This window comes from Trachinotus anak, unplaced genomic scaffold (genome assembly GCF_046630095.1).
Source record: "Trachinotus anak isolate AG129_WGS33_773 ecotype Australia unplaced genomic scaffold, CSIRO_AGI_Tana_v1 ptg000012l, whole genome shotgun sequence".
Classification (NCBI taxonomy): Eukaryota; Metazoa; Chordata; class Actinopteri; order Carangiformes; family Carangidae; genus Trachinotus; species Trachinotus anak.
Window position 1 is genome coordinate 27,798,750 of NW_027273863.1, and position 15,286 is coordinate 27,814,035.

General features: G+C 44.2%; 2 protein-coding genes across 3 annotated transcripts; both read right to left on the bottom strand.

Moving 5' to 3' along the window:
- Positions 1-330: 330 nt before the first annotated feature.
- On the bottom strand, positions 331-5,735 carry LOC139629774 (dnaJ homolog subfamily C member 5-like). Its single transcript, XM_071492611.1, has 6 exons — positions 5,280-5,735; positions 4,933-5,171; positions 3,718-3,838; positions 3,310-3,523; positions 3,062-3,236; positions 331-1,180 (listed from the first exon to the last, which is right to left on the bottom strand). The coding sequence occupies exons 3-6, from the start codon at positions 3,822-3,824 to the stop codon at positions 1,083-1,085; spliced, it is 594 nt and encodes a 197-aa protein (XP_071348712.1). The 5' UTR covers positions 3,825-3,838; positions 4,933-5,171; positions 5,280-5,735; the 3' UTR covers positions 331-1,082.
- A 141-nt stretch (positions 5,736-5,876) lies between these two features.
- Positions 5,877-15,161, bottom strand: LOC139629768 (pancreatic secretory granule membrane major glycoprotein GP2-like). 2 transcript variants are annotated; one of them, XM_071492595.1, is made up of 12 exons: positions 14,832-15,161; positions 14,015-14,058; positions 13,391-13,473; positions 12,304-13,095; positions 11,968-12,054; positions 10,671-10,991; positions 10,201-10,409; positions 8,653-8,810; positions 7,744-7,992; positions 6,921-7,080; positions 6,259-6,334; positions 5,877-6,114 (listed from the first exon to the last, which is right to left on the bottom strand). In XM_071492595.1, exons 1-12 carry the CDS (start codon positions 14,919-14,921, stop codon positions 6,107-6,109), a joined length of 2,277 nt encoding a protein of 758 aa, XP_071348696.1. In that variant the 5' UTR covers positions 14,922-15,161; the 3' UTR covers positions 5,877-6,106. The 2 variants fall into 2 exon arrangements, with proteins under 2 accessions (XP_071348696.1, XP_071348698.1); XM_071492597.1 differs by lacking the exon at positions 14,015-14,058 and having other exon boundaries at positions 14,832-14,906.
- Between the last annotated feature and the right edge of the window lie 125 nt (positions 15,162-15,286).

The following is a 15,286-nucleotide window of genomic DNA, read 5'->3' on the forward strand; positions in this document are numbered from 1 at the left end:
GTGTGAAAGGAACAGTCTACGGAGTCCCTGAAGTACCAAAACATGTTTTGTGTTTTTTTTTAACGTCTGTGCACAAGATTTAAAATACAGACAAATGATGGAGGTCACAGGACACTTCCTGTCATTTAGCTGTTTTACCTGGAGACAGACGAACCAGAGGAGTCTCAGAGACCAGCAACAAAAAAAAACAGAGAACACCAGCAAAAAAGATGACATCAAAGATGGCGTCTGTGGCTCAGAGGGCACACGAACAGCTGCTGAAGCAGATGGACGTTAACCAGAGAGCAGTGGTGGAATCATGGGTCAGCTGCAGCAACTGAGGAGAAACTGGTCTTGACTTAGATGTCAAGAAGAGACAACCTGTGGCATTGAGGAGGGCAACTCTGTTGACTTTGTGGAGAAAATAAGGCCAGAACCGACCTGACCTGACCTCTGACCTGACCTCTGACCCCAGGCAGAGACATCTGGATCCAGGAAACTGACTCAGCTCCATCTGCTCAGGTAGAGTGGTGTGTTAACTGTCATCAGGTCACTCAGCTCAGGTCAGACAGGCAGCGTCTCTGAGTCTGAACTAAAGGGGCGCTTGATGAGTTGCTGGGTGACTGCCAGGAGCCTTCTCAGTGGTGTAACTTCAATATTAACACAAGACATGAAACAAGATAACGATGGTTTCAGTGTCAGATATGAAACCAGTTGTTAACACGTTGGACAGAAGGTATGAAACAGGCTCTGTCTTGTTAGCACAACGTGTTAAATAAGGATCTTGTTCTTGGAACAAACTGTTGATCTTTTATACACAGGATTCTAATTAAAACCTGAGCCTTTGGTGTCTCTGTAGAAATCCTCATGTTGTCTTTATTGACTGATTTTAGATGAAACTGATCTTCACTACATGTCGGACTGTTCCTTCAACACATCAAATAGACTAAAATTTTCCTTTGACATTAAACTGATGCTGATTTTAAACACATTATTTGGTTTGTCACTGTTGAACGAGTCGACCTGAATCTCCAGCAGATCCATGAGGTCTCTAAGTTAAAGGGCTGTTTCAGGCAGATGATGGAAGCAGTGATGTGTTGTCTTCATGTGTAGGTGTCCCCGTATCTGCGGTGTCCGTCGGTGATCAGCTGAGTTTTCTCACTGGCGTTTGTCGGCTGGTGTACGATCGGAGTTTCACCGTCTGCAGATCCAAGAAAACAAATGCACCTTTTGGTTTGTGACCCTCCACAGCTTTATAACCAACTCAACTCATGATCCTGTGCACATGTGTCTGATCTGAGAGTAGCAAGGTCTGATGGGACAAATCCACAATGAATGTGAGCTCTTGTTAAAGCAGCTGTAAGTTTTGCTATTGCTACATAGCTAACACTAGCATTAGCAGCAGTTTACCTACCAGTCTCACCAAGAGCTTCAGCCTCATTGTGTTTACAAGGCAACAGGTCATAACCCATCCTCTGAGCAGCTACATCTTCAGGACGACTGGAGGCTGCAGTGAGGCTAGCTGTTAGCATGCTAACTTCAGTACAAGAACAGTTAGCGTTGTTCACACTGGTGTTTGTCTCCACCTCTGGAGACAGATGTTGGTGAGTAAAGGATGAAGTTTGATCCTGAACTCAATGTTTCCTCTGGACTGGTGAGTGAACAGCCGCTAATGCTAACGTTAGCTATGTAGCAGAGCAGAAACTACAGACAGCTCCTTTAAGGAGACAGAGTTCTGGTTTACATCTGGTTTAACTCTGACATAGTTACAGCTGCTCATTAATGAGGTTTTAATTTTGCTGTTGACATGGTGGCGGTGGGTGTGGTCAGCCTGCAGGTGCAGGAGGGACAGACAGGTGTGTGGGAGAGTGGAGCCAGGTGAGTTGATTGAACTCATCAGGTCTGTGACTGGTGGACTAGAGAGAGACTGGACTTCCTGCTGGTTGTAACCAGAGGACACACACACTGTAGGAGTGTGTGTGAGCAGTTTGCACAGTAAAAACACTGTTGGTCAGTGTTTGTGTTGATGTAACAGCTGCACCAGGTTCATGGACCTGTCTGTAACCTCTGTCTTTAGTGATATCATGAAGCAGTGTGGGATCATGGGAGTTGTAGTCTCCTCCTGGTCTGGATCCTTCAGTGTCAGAGGTTCAGGAGGTTTTGACCTGGAGCTGAATTCTCCACAGAGTCTCCTCCTCTCCACAACAAACAGAGCAGCTGATCAGAGCCAGTAAAAACACTGAATCAAACACTTTCACAGTTAAAGTCAGTGATTGGTCGACACTCTTCAGTGACACAGGACGTCTCTGATTGGCTGGAGCTGAGCTGTCTAACATTTCCTCAACTTGTTTCTCTGATAACTTCAGATCTAAAATCCTTCATCTGGTTCAGACACAGAGCTGAAAACCACCAAGGAGGAGAAAGAGGATCTGAAACCTGAGACTTCAAACTGAGCTTCTGTCAGACAAACACAATACTGACACCTGAGCAGACAGGATATGACATCACTGACAGGCGACCAATGAAACGTTACCATGATTAAAGTCACAGATTTCTGTGTTTGAGAGCCGATGGAAACATTAGTGATGATGAAGAACACAACTCAACAACATGTAGAACACAGGTCTGGTTGTTTTAACGAGGAACAGACACAGGTTATAACTTTAAGGGACCTTTAACCATAAAGTGTTTAAAATATGAATGTTTATTTTAAAAGGACGTTTTAACCTCAGAGGGACCTTTAATTTTCAATCAAGGTGTAAATTCAGGGGATAATTAAAGGATTAGTTTTATGGATTCTAACATATTCAGGTTTTAGTTGGATTAACTGCTTGGTTTAAACTTTAACATGAATTTTCACCTCAGTGAGAGAATTGAGGCTCTTTTAATGTAAAATTTCATGTTATGTTCCACATTTAAAATGATCATCTCTAACCCTAAACTTCATCTGTTAGAATTAATTATACCTTAAGCTAAAGTACTTCAGCTACATATTTATTAAAGGATAAATTAATATAAGTTTAAGTAAAAAGTTAAGGAATTGATGAGAAGAATAAAAGCTCTGGACTTCCTGTGATCTCACCATTGTCAGGGTCATTACGCATATCTTCCTCCAGGTCGTCAGGGGAGGCGTAGTCTGGCTCCGCCCCCTCACCGGTGGGCATCGGTTTGAGTTTCCCACAGCAGCAGTTGCAGCAGCAGCAGAGACAGCAGCAGCAGTAACACCCGGTCAGGACGCCGCACACCACAAACAGACCCTGAGACACAATCAGCTGTCAGCTCTGTTCTTACGGTCAGTCTCACGGACAGTGTAAGCCCCGCCCCCCTCACCTTGGCCCACCAGGTGGACAGCATGAAGTACGTGTTGACATTGTCCTCTCCGAACTGCTGGGCCACGTAGAGTCCCAGAGACCCGTACGAGTCGTAGATGTTCCTCTTGGTGAGGTCGGACAGGACGGCGTGGGCACCGTTCAGCTCCTTGAACTTCTCTGCCGCCTCCGGGTTCTCCGGGTTCTTATCAGGATGGAACCGCAACGCCAGCTTCCTGACACCAGACACAGGTGACAGCTGAAAGCTCTGGAACAAGCTCCTAAGTGAGTGGCTGTTGAGTCACCTGTGTGGGATCACCTGAGACGTCTCAGGAGATCAGCTGAGGTTCAGACAATGTGAGAATCATGTCTACACTAAAGATATGATGATTCACCTGCAGGTGAGTGGGCGGGGCTGTGATGGTCTCACCTGTAGGACTTCTTGATGTCGTCATGGCTGCAGCCTTTCTCCAGACCCAGGATCTGGTACAGAGACTCTCCAGAGGTGGACAAAGTTCGCTGCCTCGTGTCAGACATCCTGACACCATCACCTGTCACAGGTGAACACGTGTCAAACAGGAACCTGGACTCACCTGGTCTCAGCCTCAAACATTCATTGAAACCACACAACACCTGTACATTTTCACAGCAACAGACTGGTCACACTGGTCAAACTGGACAGATACATTCAGACCAACTGGACAGCTCCAGGTGTTGTAACGACTCCTGTTACAGGATGCACTGGATCCAGAACTTTGTTTATCAGGGCTTTTACTTTGAAAGTTTATTGATTGATTGACCAGGAGGTCAGATTCCTCCCCCTGGCTGGATGATCAGATCAGAGTCAGGTGAGGTGAGCTCGGCAGGTGAGGAGATGATTAGTTGTTTGGTTTCAACCTCACAGTCTCTGTTCAGGTCTCAAAATCAGATTCTGTCCCTGTTGAAGACCAGGACCCTGGAGGGTGCAGGACCTGACAGAGCTGATGTTTTACTGCACTGGATCTGATTAAGTAAACAGTAATGATATGGAGTAAACCTGGAGGTCAGGGCCCCTGAGGGTCTGGGGTCCCTGAGGGTCAGAGCCCTGCTTTGTCTGGTTGGATCTTGGCCACACCAACAATCATCAGAGAGGATGTTGATCTTCACCAAAGTTCTGACTCCACAGCTGATCTGAACTGTCAGATCACTGTCATTCAAAACACACAACTTTATTTAAACTCTCATGAGGATGTAAACACATCAGGGCTGAGGTCAAACTCTAACCTCGTCTCCTCGTCTAAGCACAGAAGTGAAGGAGAGGTCATAAGGACTTAGCAGAAGACACCGCGCTGTATCTACAATGAGCTTTTTTTAAACTAACTTTATTTAGAACATATGAATAACAAACGCTCCTCATCATGCAGAGAACCTGGTCCTCTTAATCGGTCTGAACTTAGACCAGGTCTCAGACTGAGGAGATCTGAGTCTGCTGGATTTCTGGACCACGTCCCAGAGCACAGTCTGAGCACTCTGGAGATACATGGTTTTCACCAGACACAGGTGAGACACAGGATATACTGTATATGATGATGTCACACAGGTTGGTGGAGCATTTGTCCACCTGTAAAGAAAGTGGAAGGTAAAGAGTAGTTTAGAGAGCTGTTACCTGTGTGTTGAAGTCTCAGAGCGCCCGTCTACCTGCTCAGGTGTGTGTGCTCCCCCGTCCTGATGAAGCGTCTACCTGCTCAGGTGTGTGTGGTCAACCTGTGGTAGAGAGGATCTCTGACAGCCTCCATCAAAGATTCAGCAGCAGTTCATCTCAGGTGACCACAGACCGCCACGCCTGCTCAAGTTTCACCGAGACGCTCTGATGGACACTTTGTGAGGGGGGGTTGCCATGACAACCTGGCGAGTCAGAGAGGGGTAGGGAGGGGCTGCTCAGAGATGTCCAATAACTTAGAACAGTCAACAGACGTTGTACAACCAGGTTTGATAACTGAGGAAAACTCTCACCTGACAGCTCGACGTCACCTGACTTGGCCTGTTCCTGTGTGTTGTAGCATCTTCCCTCTTCACATACTGAACTACACCAGGTGTGAAGAGCGAGTACCTGTGGATCAGGTGTGATGATGCTGATGTTGTGTTGCAGCTCAGTGGTTGTTGGTTTGATGATGTGAATGTGTGTTGTTGTGAGGCTGTGCACACAGAGGAGTCGTTCACACTGTGGAGTCTCATCAGTGACGCTGCAGCTGTTGAAATGACTGAACAGTGAGTTCACAACACAACACAACATAACACAACATAACAACACAACAACACAACAACACAACAGCACAACACAACAACACAACAACAACACAACACAACAACAAGACAACAACACAACACAACAGTTTGTGTGTCTGAATATTCATGAATGAACTGTTGTTTGTAATCATCACATTTACAGTTGAATGTTTGTATCGATCAGATGTGAGTCACCTTCTGACAGAACATGTGGACACGCTAACACAGCAAACAGAACCTAGCCTGTGTTGGTCTGTGTGTTGTTGGGGGGGACACGTCCTGCACTGACTCCCTAAAGCATGAGAACACAGACTCCACACAGAGGCAGGTGAGAAGAGGATTTATTGAACATAGAAGAATTAAGAGGTGCAGCTGAGGGCCGACGTGGGGCCGACGTGGGGCCGTACTGACAGGCTCTGTGTGGAGCTCTGCAGCCCCCCAGTGGCTGCTCTGTGTATTTAATCAATGATGCTGAACTGGTGGCAAAGAATCTGACATCAGAAGCAAGACGAGGATGAGGAAGATGAAGAGAAGGTTTGAACCCAGTCTGCTCCTCAGACCCCTGAAAACAAGAACAGAGACATTCTGGTGACCTGAGAACCTGACCGGGATCTGTGGACTACAACATGGAGGACTTCTTAGAGATGAGGGTGTGTTTGATTTTTTATTGTCAGTGTGAGGTCATGACAGGGAAGGAAATACTCACAGTTGATTGGTCCAACAGTGACTGGAAGCTGATTGGATGAGGCTACAGCAGACCGAGCCTGTCGTCTGGAACAGTTCTAAGGAGAAAAAAACAGATTAAATAAGTAAAGAACATTTTTATTAAAGAACATTTCTGGAGCAGAACATCACCAGGTGTTTCACATTAAAAGACAAAAGAACAACATCCACAACATAAGAATAAAGAGACCAGGATCCAGATTAATCAACTCTGTAGGTTCTGGACTAAAACTACATGAACGCACAAAACCAGAAACATTCACACACATTCTCTGGTCAGAATATCATGGTTCGCATGATTCTGTTTATTAAACCTTTTTAAAAACATGTGGTACCTGTTTTAGACTCTCTAGAACTTCCTTAAGAACCAGTGGGAACCTCTAAAACATTAAAGAACGTTTAGCCCTCCTTTAAGGATCCTGTAAAGCCTTGTTAAGGACCTCTGAGAACCCCTTAAACAGCCTTGGAACCTTTTTAAGAGCCTGTGGGCCCACACCAAGATCCACTACAACTTCTTAAAGGACTTGTGGAACCCTCCTCAGGATGTCGTGAACCTATTTAAACACCTGAGGGAACCTCAGCCCTAGGTTCTCCCTGAGACACCTGGAACAACCCGTGACTGAGAAGCAGCTGCAGTGCACTCACAGAGCTGCAAGGGCCGCTGTCCCGGTCACACAGGTGGATCCTGCAGTGCAGGTAAATGTCATCGTAGGTCCCATGGAACAGGAAGAGCAGCACTGAGAAGCGAGCTCGCTGCGAGAGCCCGTTTTCAACCACGGTCACATGACGACGGTCGACTGGACACCTGGAGGGGAGAGCCAATCACAGAGCAGCTATAACAGAGTTAATATATGTACAACAAACCTGCCTACCTGAGGACAGGTTTTCACATAAAGGTCAGACTGACGGACAAGGAAGCTCAGTGATTGGCTGAGAGATGAGTATGATCACAGCAGCACCTGTTGGACTCACCTGAGGAGGCTGCAGCCTGTTTCTCTTTAAATTATAATAAAACTGAACTGGACTGGTCTTTGGTTTGACTCCCACCCGGCCCGACTCTTTCCTGTGTGTCATTCCCCCCGTCCCTTTTCTGTCACTATCTACTGTCTGATCAAATAAAGGCAAAAATGCCCAAAAAAAGATTTTTTTTAAAAGAGGCTGAAATTTCCTCTTTTTTCAAATTACATTAAAGTGGTGCAGAAAAAGAAGCTTTTAGGGCTGTATCCAACAACTTTTTTCATTATTGATTAATCAGAAGATTTTTATCTCAATCAATCCATTTATTGTTTAGTTAGTACAAAAAAAGTCTCACTTTCTTAGAGCCAATTATTCAATTATCAAATTGTCTGTTTTTTATTTTTCTGCTAATCGATTAATCGACCAATCATTGCAGCTGCAGTGATGATGGTTGAACAGTTTACAATGAACACTGCTCTGAATAAAGCCGTGGTCTGGACTGAGTCCTCACCTGTTCTGGATCAGGGAGTACTGGACTGGATCGTCAGCACTGGGTGAGTTTGTGACGAAACAGTTCTCCAGAACGAGGACAAAGCGGTTATTGTCATAGTTCTCCACAGAGACGCCAATGTGCAGGGCAGAGCCGAGCGGCAGGCTGACCGGGCCTGAGGGAAACGGCTGGCTGTAGTCTGGCCTCCTGTACAGAGTCATTGACGCTCTGGTGGGGTCACCTGAACGCACCACGCCGACTCTACCCCCCCTGAGGACAAGAGAATTGTGTTTGCATGTTTTTGTTCCTGGTGAGAACTCCTTTAATTTAGCCCTTATCTGTTATCTACAAATGTATGGATTTTTTCAGTGGGATTTTAAGGGCAGATTCATGAACTGTACTATAACATGGTATTTTTAATTGAGTATTTATACTGCTTAAGGGCTTTAAAAAAAATTTTTTTTTTGAAACAACGAAAAAACCTTTAATATTAACCATGAAGGATAGTGTTCATCTTTACAGAAGTGTAATATTTTCACTTCAGAAAAGAAAATCTGCTTTGTTTTTCTGAATTAACGAGACTATTATCTCATAATAAATAAATATTATATATAATAATCTTGTTTTATGCTTCCATACTTCTTATCTGGTATTATAAAAGAAATTGAACCTCATATAAAAACGTATAGTAACATAAAGTAAATGTAAATAATCAATTGAAACACTTGATAATAATGAAATCTTTTAATGAATCTATAATTAACTTTTTGCACCTAATTTGCACCTTAAATAAAAAAATAGAGGTGAAGATTAAGGGGCTCCTTTATTGTTAGTTTGTACATTTTATAGAGTTTTTACCCTAAAAACCCTTTAATCCCCATGGAAACTTGTTAAAAATCCCTTAATCTATCCTTGTCCATGACAACTCACGGCGGCTGGTATTGAATGGCAGCATTGAGGCTGGTAACGTCATCCAGCGGGAAGACACAGGAGAACGGGATGCTCATGGGGATGGAGAGAGTGATGTTGGTCTGAGCAGATGGGTACACAAACAACATGTTGGAGTACGTGATGTGGGAACCGTTGGTCTGGAATAAAGACAGAAGACCAGATGATGAACTCAGTGAAAACAACAATCAACAATCAGTCCAGCAGATGGGCTCCTCCCTCCTTAAAGACCCAGCTGGTCCACAAATACTCAAAACAGAAACTGGTATTTGGTCAAAATTGACTTCTGACTGTCTGAACTACCCTAACCCTAACCCAATGGTTGTTGAATTATTTCAGTCTTGACTGAATAATCCATGATGCTGACGTAACATTTAGCTAACGTGGCTAAAAGGTACTGAGCCCTGTGTGTGTAGTTTCACAAAACAGCAGGATGTAAACCACAGTTGCTCCACTCTTGTTTGGTGATCTCTGATCTGTTCAGAGAGCTAAATCAAGAAAGCTTTGTTAAGTTAAAGATAGCAGGTCAAATAGCCACAGCTAGCTTTAACTAATGTACCATCTTCTCCCAAACTGTTCCCGGTGTTTGAAAAATCTGTTTGTTGACAGGACATGTGGGTAACTCAGTTTGGTACCCCACATACATTAAACAGTATCTAAACCAATCATGGTGGGGAAAAAATGTAGGCTAACACCAGAAAAACTAGTCCTGCTAAAAGGCTAATAGGAGGTGATTATTATGTTCCTTGGCTCTATGTAGCACATAATGGGAACCTGAAAAGATGTTCCCTGGTCAGTGTTCACTATATGACATGAGCTGTTGAGAGAACTTGTCAAAGGGGTTTTCTGGCCCCCAGCACTGCGGTACAGCTCTCAATACATTAGGTCTATAATTGAGGAAACTTATCAAATGTTTAGAGTTATGGATTTAGTCACCAGATGTCCTGTCCAGGATTGTCCTGTTTCAGACTGGGTTTCCCAAGACCCCACAAATATCTGTAAAACTGTAAATAATAAATATATTATTATACTTGTTTTTAGAGTATACATAGACGCTTATTATGTTCTATCCCAGTTATTATTACCAAACCCAACATAAAGACATTTGTGTCATGGTTATAGACTGTTGCTAGCCTATAACTGTGTCTCAATTCAGGGGCTGCTAACTGTTAGCTGTCATGCACAGCTACTTGTCTTTCCTAAAGACCTACAGGAGGCTTACTCCTTCCCTCATGAAGGCAATGAAAATGCTGCGTTATTGGTGTCCATGGTGTTGAAAGGTATGTGTATGCAGGGCACAGTTAAGGGTCCTAGTCATGGAATCACTAAAGGTCATAGCCTAATGCCTCCTTACCTAGGTAAGGATAGTGTGGGACCCTGGGAGCTTAGACAGGCTCCTGTTGGGAGAGTAGCAGTGACTATTGACCAAAAGACTTGACTACAACATGGAAAACCACTAGGGTAGTGTTCTAGTCCTCTCTAACAGTGAGCCCATCACATCCCTGTTGCTACTGGGTCAGACATACTTACCTTCACCACATTTCCACAGATGCCCTTCCTTCGCTCCACCAGGTACCACATCATCTCCTGCTGGTCAACCTGCTGGTGGCAGCGTGGGTCAATCAGATGAGCGGAGGAGGCATTCAGCCCTCGCTCCTGCAGAACTCTCTTCTGGACCATCAGACGCAGGTAGTCCTGTCCGCAAACCAGCTCTGGCTCCGGAAAACCACCCAGCAGACCTGGATCACAAGATAACACACAAAAGTCACAATACAGCAGAAGCAACAACATTGTGGATTTAGAGTCTTTATGATGACAGCACAGAGCAGGTTGGACAGATTTCAGTCCATGTAAACCTTTAAAGTGACTCATATATTCATTGACTAAAGATTTATTAACTTTGCAGGTTTGGATCATGTCACAGTTAATGAACTTCCGAATGTAATATGGAAGTTAAAGAAGGTTGAAGTTCATCTACACTTTAAAGACATGTCACTGACCTGAGCAGATGACACCAGCATCTTCAGCATGGTTGCAGTTATGAGTGCCAAACCCTGGATGGTGACACTGTGATAACACAGACTCACTGCCTGTACAGGCAACATCATCCATCCAGATCTGTCCGGTCCCCTGTCCGAAGTCGGCACTAACAGTTGCAGACTGCGCTGAGCCACAGTTCAGCTGTCTGCAGACCACCTGGGCATCGTTAATGTCCCAGCCATCGTCACATACTGTTCCCCACTGGTTGTTATGGAAGATCTCCACTCTACCAGAGCACAGCGTGTCACCATTTACCAGTCTCAGGACTGGAGACTGTGGAGCTAAACAGTAAAACAGAGCAATACATACAGGAAACATTATTTCATATAAATCAGGTTTATTATTTTTGTTATTTCAAACAATTTGTGGATTTATCAAATTTACATTGACTGGATTGAACAATCTGTAGTACAGAAATCCTGAAATAAAAATAGATAAAATAAAAATAGACAAACTACCTGGTACTTTCTCAGTCATCTAAAACCCTTTAAGGAAATATGAATTACGCCTTTAGGAATTCCTTTAAGACATTTTAAGGAACCCCAGAAGGACCCACCGAAGAACAACTAGAACCTTTTTCAGGACCCATGGGAAAATTTTAAGGACCACTTGAAACCTTTTTGTAAGGACACATGGGACACCCGGAAGGAGCTCTAGAACTTCTCTGAGTATCTGTGGGAACAACTTGGGGGACCTACTTTAGGACTATGGGAACCCCCTGAAGGACACCTCTTGAAGGATCTCAAGAAACACTCAACAGATCTGTGGAACCTCTTTTTTTTTTTTTTTTTAATTATTTTTTGGGTTGTTTTTTTTAATGCCTTTATTATAGTGGAAACTGACAGGAAAGGGGGTAGAGAGAGGGGAATGACATGCAGGAAAGAGTCGGACCGGTCGGGAATCAAACCAGTGACTGCCCTGCTAAGAGCGTCTTGCGCTCAACATGGTACGCACCCTAACCACTCGACTACCGGGCCACCATGTGTGGAACCTCTTAAGGATCCATGAAATTCCCTTGAAATACCCCTAGAACCTGTCTGGAACCTGTGGGTAGCTCATAAGGACCTGTGAAACATATCTGTGGACTTGTGGTAACCCTGTAAGATTACCTAAAGCAAGGATGGCCAACCACAAGCCACAGAAAACCAGTTCTACATCCTCTTTAGCACAAGTAGGACCCCTCACAATGATCTCACTGGGAACCTCAAACACCAGTATTTCATGTTCTTCAAATTTGGCTGCTTCATGGTCACTCACCCTGACTTTCACACCTCCAGTTGATCTTATCATTGCTGACACAGGTCTCACCTTCAGCACAGGTGTTACATACCATGGTGTTGACATCTGCAGAGGAACACAAAACAACATAGTCTGATGGTACCAAAGGTCTAAATTATCCTTTAACACAATCATCTTCATACAGGAACCTGTTCTCTGTCAGACACAGCTCCTGAACCACTAACTGTCTTGAACAAAAGTCCTTAAGAGGATTTCAATAAATAGTAATAAAATGTTGAGAGGACCTTCTGGATCATGGTCCTAGTATGTGGCTCTGTATAGTATAATTCCATATCAGGAGGACTTGTTGCTTACCTGCACAGTATGCCAGCCGACACAAAGTCGGGCTTACAAATTTGTAGACGTGGTAGTTTCCTGGGCAGGCTTTCACGTGGATGGGGTTGGACTGAAACTGGCAGCAGCCTCTCTCCCAGCTGCCACAAACCCTCCCTTGTATGATGCCCTGTGACATTGTTGGATGGGGGGTCTGCAGCCACAGAGGAGCATCAGTCCCACACATGTGACTCTCAATGCACCTCTCTGGCATCTGAACACTGCTGTTACCAATGAATAGGCTGTACCAGCCTTGCCAATCTGTAAAGCTGTCACAGGCCACAGACTCCGGGTCTGCCTTGAAGTCCGTGGCTCGCCAGGCCTCTTGTAATGGAGTGTAGTGCTGACACGGGTCAATGCACCGAGCTGTGCCATTCACCTGGAGGCAGTCGTGACCGAAAGGACACTGAGTGCCTCCGCAGGCAAGCCTCACTGAGCGGGGTTTGGTTTTAGCGGCAATATGTTGTTGTAGGTCAGGGGTCACTAGGCAGGAGACAGAGCCTCGGGTGTTTTTGCAGAGCTGGCCTGGACCACAGGGGGGGTCGGGCAGTGAGCACTCATCAATGTCCACGCAGCCCTGGAGCGGTGACCAGTGGTAACCATGGCCACAGCAGTTGTCGTCACACGTGGTTTTGTTGTAGCAGGTGAAGCCGTCTCCCACCACACCGTCCTCACAGTGGCAGGACACATCCATAGTCTGGACGCTGTTGTCATGGAGGGAGGTGTGGCATCGAGCCAGCCTGTGACAGGCTTCACAGCTGGTGGCTACAGATCCTGAGGACATGCAAGGTTTATTGTTATTTAGCTAAAAGCCAGCATTAGCTAACACTGAATTATCTATGGGATAGTGAAACTGATATTTGATAACATGTATAAATCATCTTTAACTACAATGTAAAATGATCACTGATACATTTGCTGAAATGTAGATTCGTGTGTGTCCTAGAGTGTCCTAGTGACAATCAAAACAATGTGGGGATAAATTTTATCTCATCAGGAGAAGCTCTGTTTGTTTGTGCCTCTGACTACTGTTGTTTTAAAGACAGTTGAACCAGCTCTGTGAACTCACCTGTGGATTCACCTGTGCTCTGAGCAGAGCAGGCAGTCAGGAGGAGCAGGTGGATGAACCAGTGAAACATTTTTGAATCACAGCTGTAACAGAGAGAAACGATGATGATGATGATGATGATGATGACGATGATGATGATGAACAGGTGGTGGTGGTGCAGAGTGAGTTCATACTGACCGAAGTCATCACACAGGTGTGACAGATGTCATAAATTATTGCTAATGGTGTCATTAATGTAATATATCTGATGTCATTGTGACTGATCAAGATGCCAGTTAAGGAGCCTCCTTATCATATTCTGACAAACTCACTACATCACACTTCCTGTGTGGACCTTCAAATTAAAGACATCCACAAGTCAGTGATATCAGAAAGATTAATTCCACACGTCTACAAAGATAAAAGCAAATTAACCAATGGATGTTAAATGAGTGTTCAGATGTCAGACAACAGTTTTCAGGTAAATAGAAGACAGAGGCTGTAATAATCCTAAACATGTAGAAGTTAATGTAAGTTTATGGGTCATTGAGTGTCATATGTGTGGACTAACATTAAGATTTGCAATGAGATGATTATTCATGCTTTCATTTCGTCTCGTTTAGATTACTGAAACACTCTCATTACCTGTTTGAATCAAATGTCTGTGAACGTCTCCAAACGTCCAGAAACTAGAAATAACGAGATCACACATCACGTCAGGTTCACCTTCTCTGCACCAGCTTCCAGTCAAGTTCCTTTTTAAAATACTGGTCCTAACCTTCACAGCCTCACATGGTCAAACACTGCTGACCCCCTCCTCCTTAAAGACCAATCAGGCTCTTAGGCTGCTCAACAAAAAATGACTGGCTGTCCCTCAAGTCTGTTCTAAAACCTGAGGTGACCGTGCTTTTCAAGCCGTTGCTCCCAGTTAATGAGTCGCTCCCCGATCATTACGATCCCTAAACATCTTTATCAGCAGCTGTTCAGACAGACTGACTGAACAGCTGCTCCATTTTACCTGATTGTTTTATTGACCTATGTCCTCGTCTGTAGGAATTTTTCTACTTGTTTGTTGATGTTGATGTAAAATACTTTTGGTTTTGTATCTGGAAATCTTGTACAACAAACTTATCATCAGGTTACAGGACCTTGGACTCAACACCTCATTACACAACTGGATATTGGACTTAACAAACCACACACAGTCTGTCAGCCCTGACACAGTAATGAAACTTTGTGTTTTGTTTCTACAGAAACTCCCTTTGTAACATAAGGCTGACTGAACAGTAAAATGTAATGACTTGTACAGAGTAAAGAAACGTTGTTCTTTTTTGCTCCTGACCCAACTCATTAAAATGTGTTTGTAGATGTCTGACACCCACTCTGTCATTATAATCCTAATTAACTGAAAACTGTGTCATTACAAGTTTAAACTAATCCTAGTTTTCTTCAGCAGACGTACCTGTGGCCTGTCCTCAGTGCAGTCTTCTGATTCTGGTTCACAGACTTCAGTCACTCTCAGTCCTGATGAGTCACTGCTTGGTCTAATCATTGGTGTTAACTGTCGTTATAAAGCCATAAATTAAAAGTAGTGCACCACACGAGAAATTATGTGCTTTTACTTCTGGTTTTGGAGATTTCTCTCTCTCTCTGTGCATCGGCTCCTGGAGAAACTTCTCCAGCCTTCTTCTTCAGACCACATCTGTCTGACATCTGTTTTTCTTTCAGGCTCCACAGCAACTGAGATTCTACAAACATTAGGTTTTCACCAGAAGCACTGATATGTTTTACTACCTGGAGCTTATCTGTGATAAGAACAGCAGGTTTTATTAGGAACAAAACTTTATGTGGCCAGTCTTAGTGCACTATGATGACATGTCAGTGCCTTATAAAAAAATAATTGTGTTTAAGACAAGA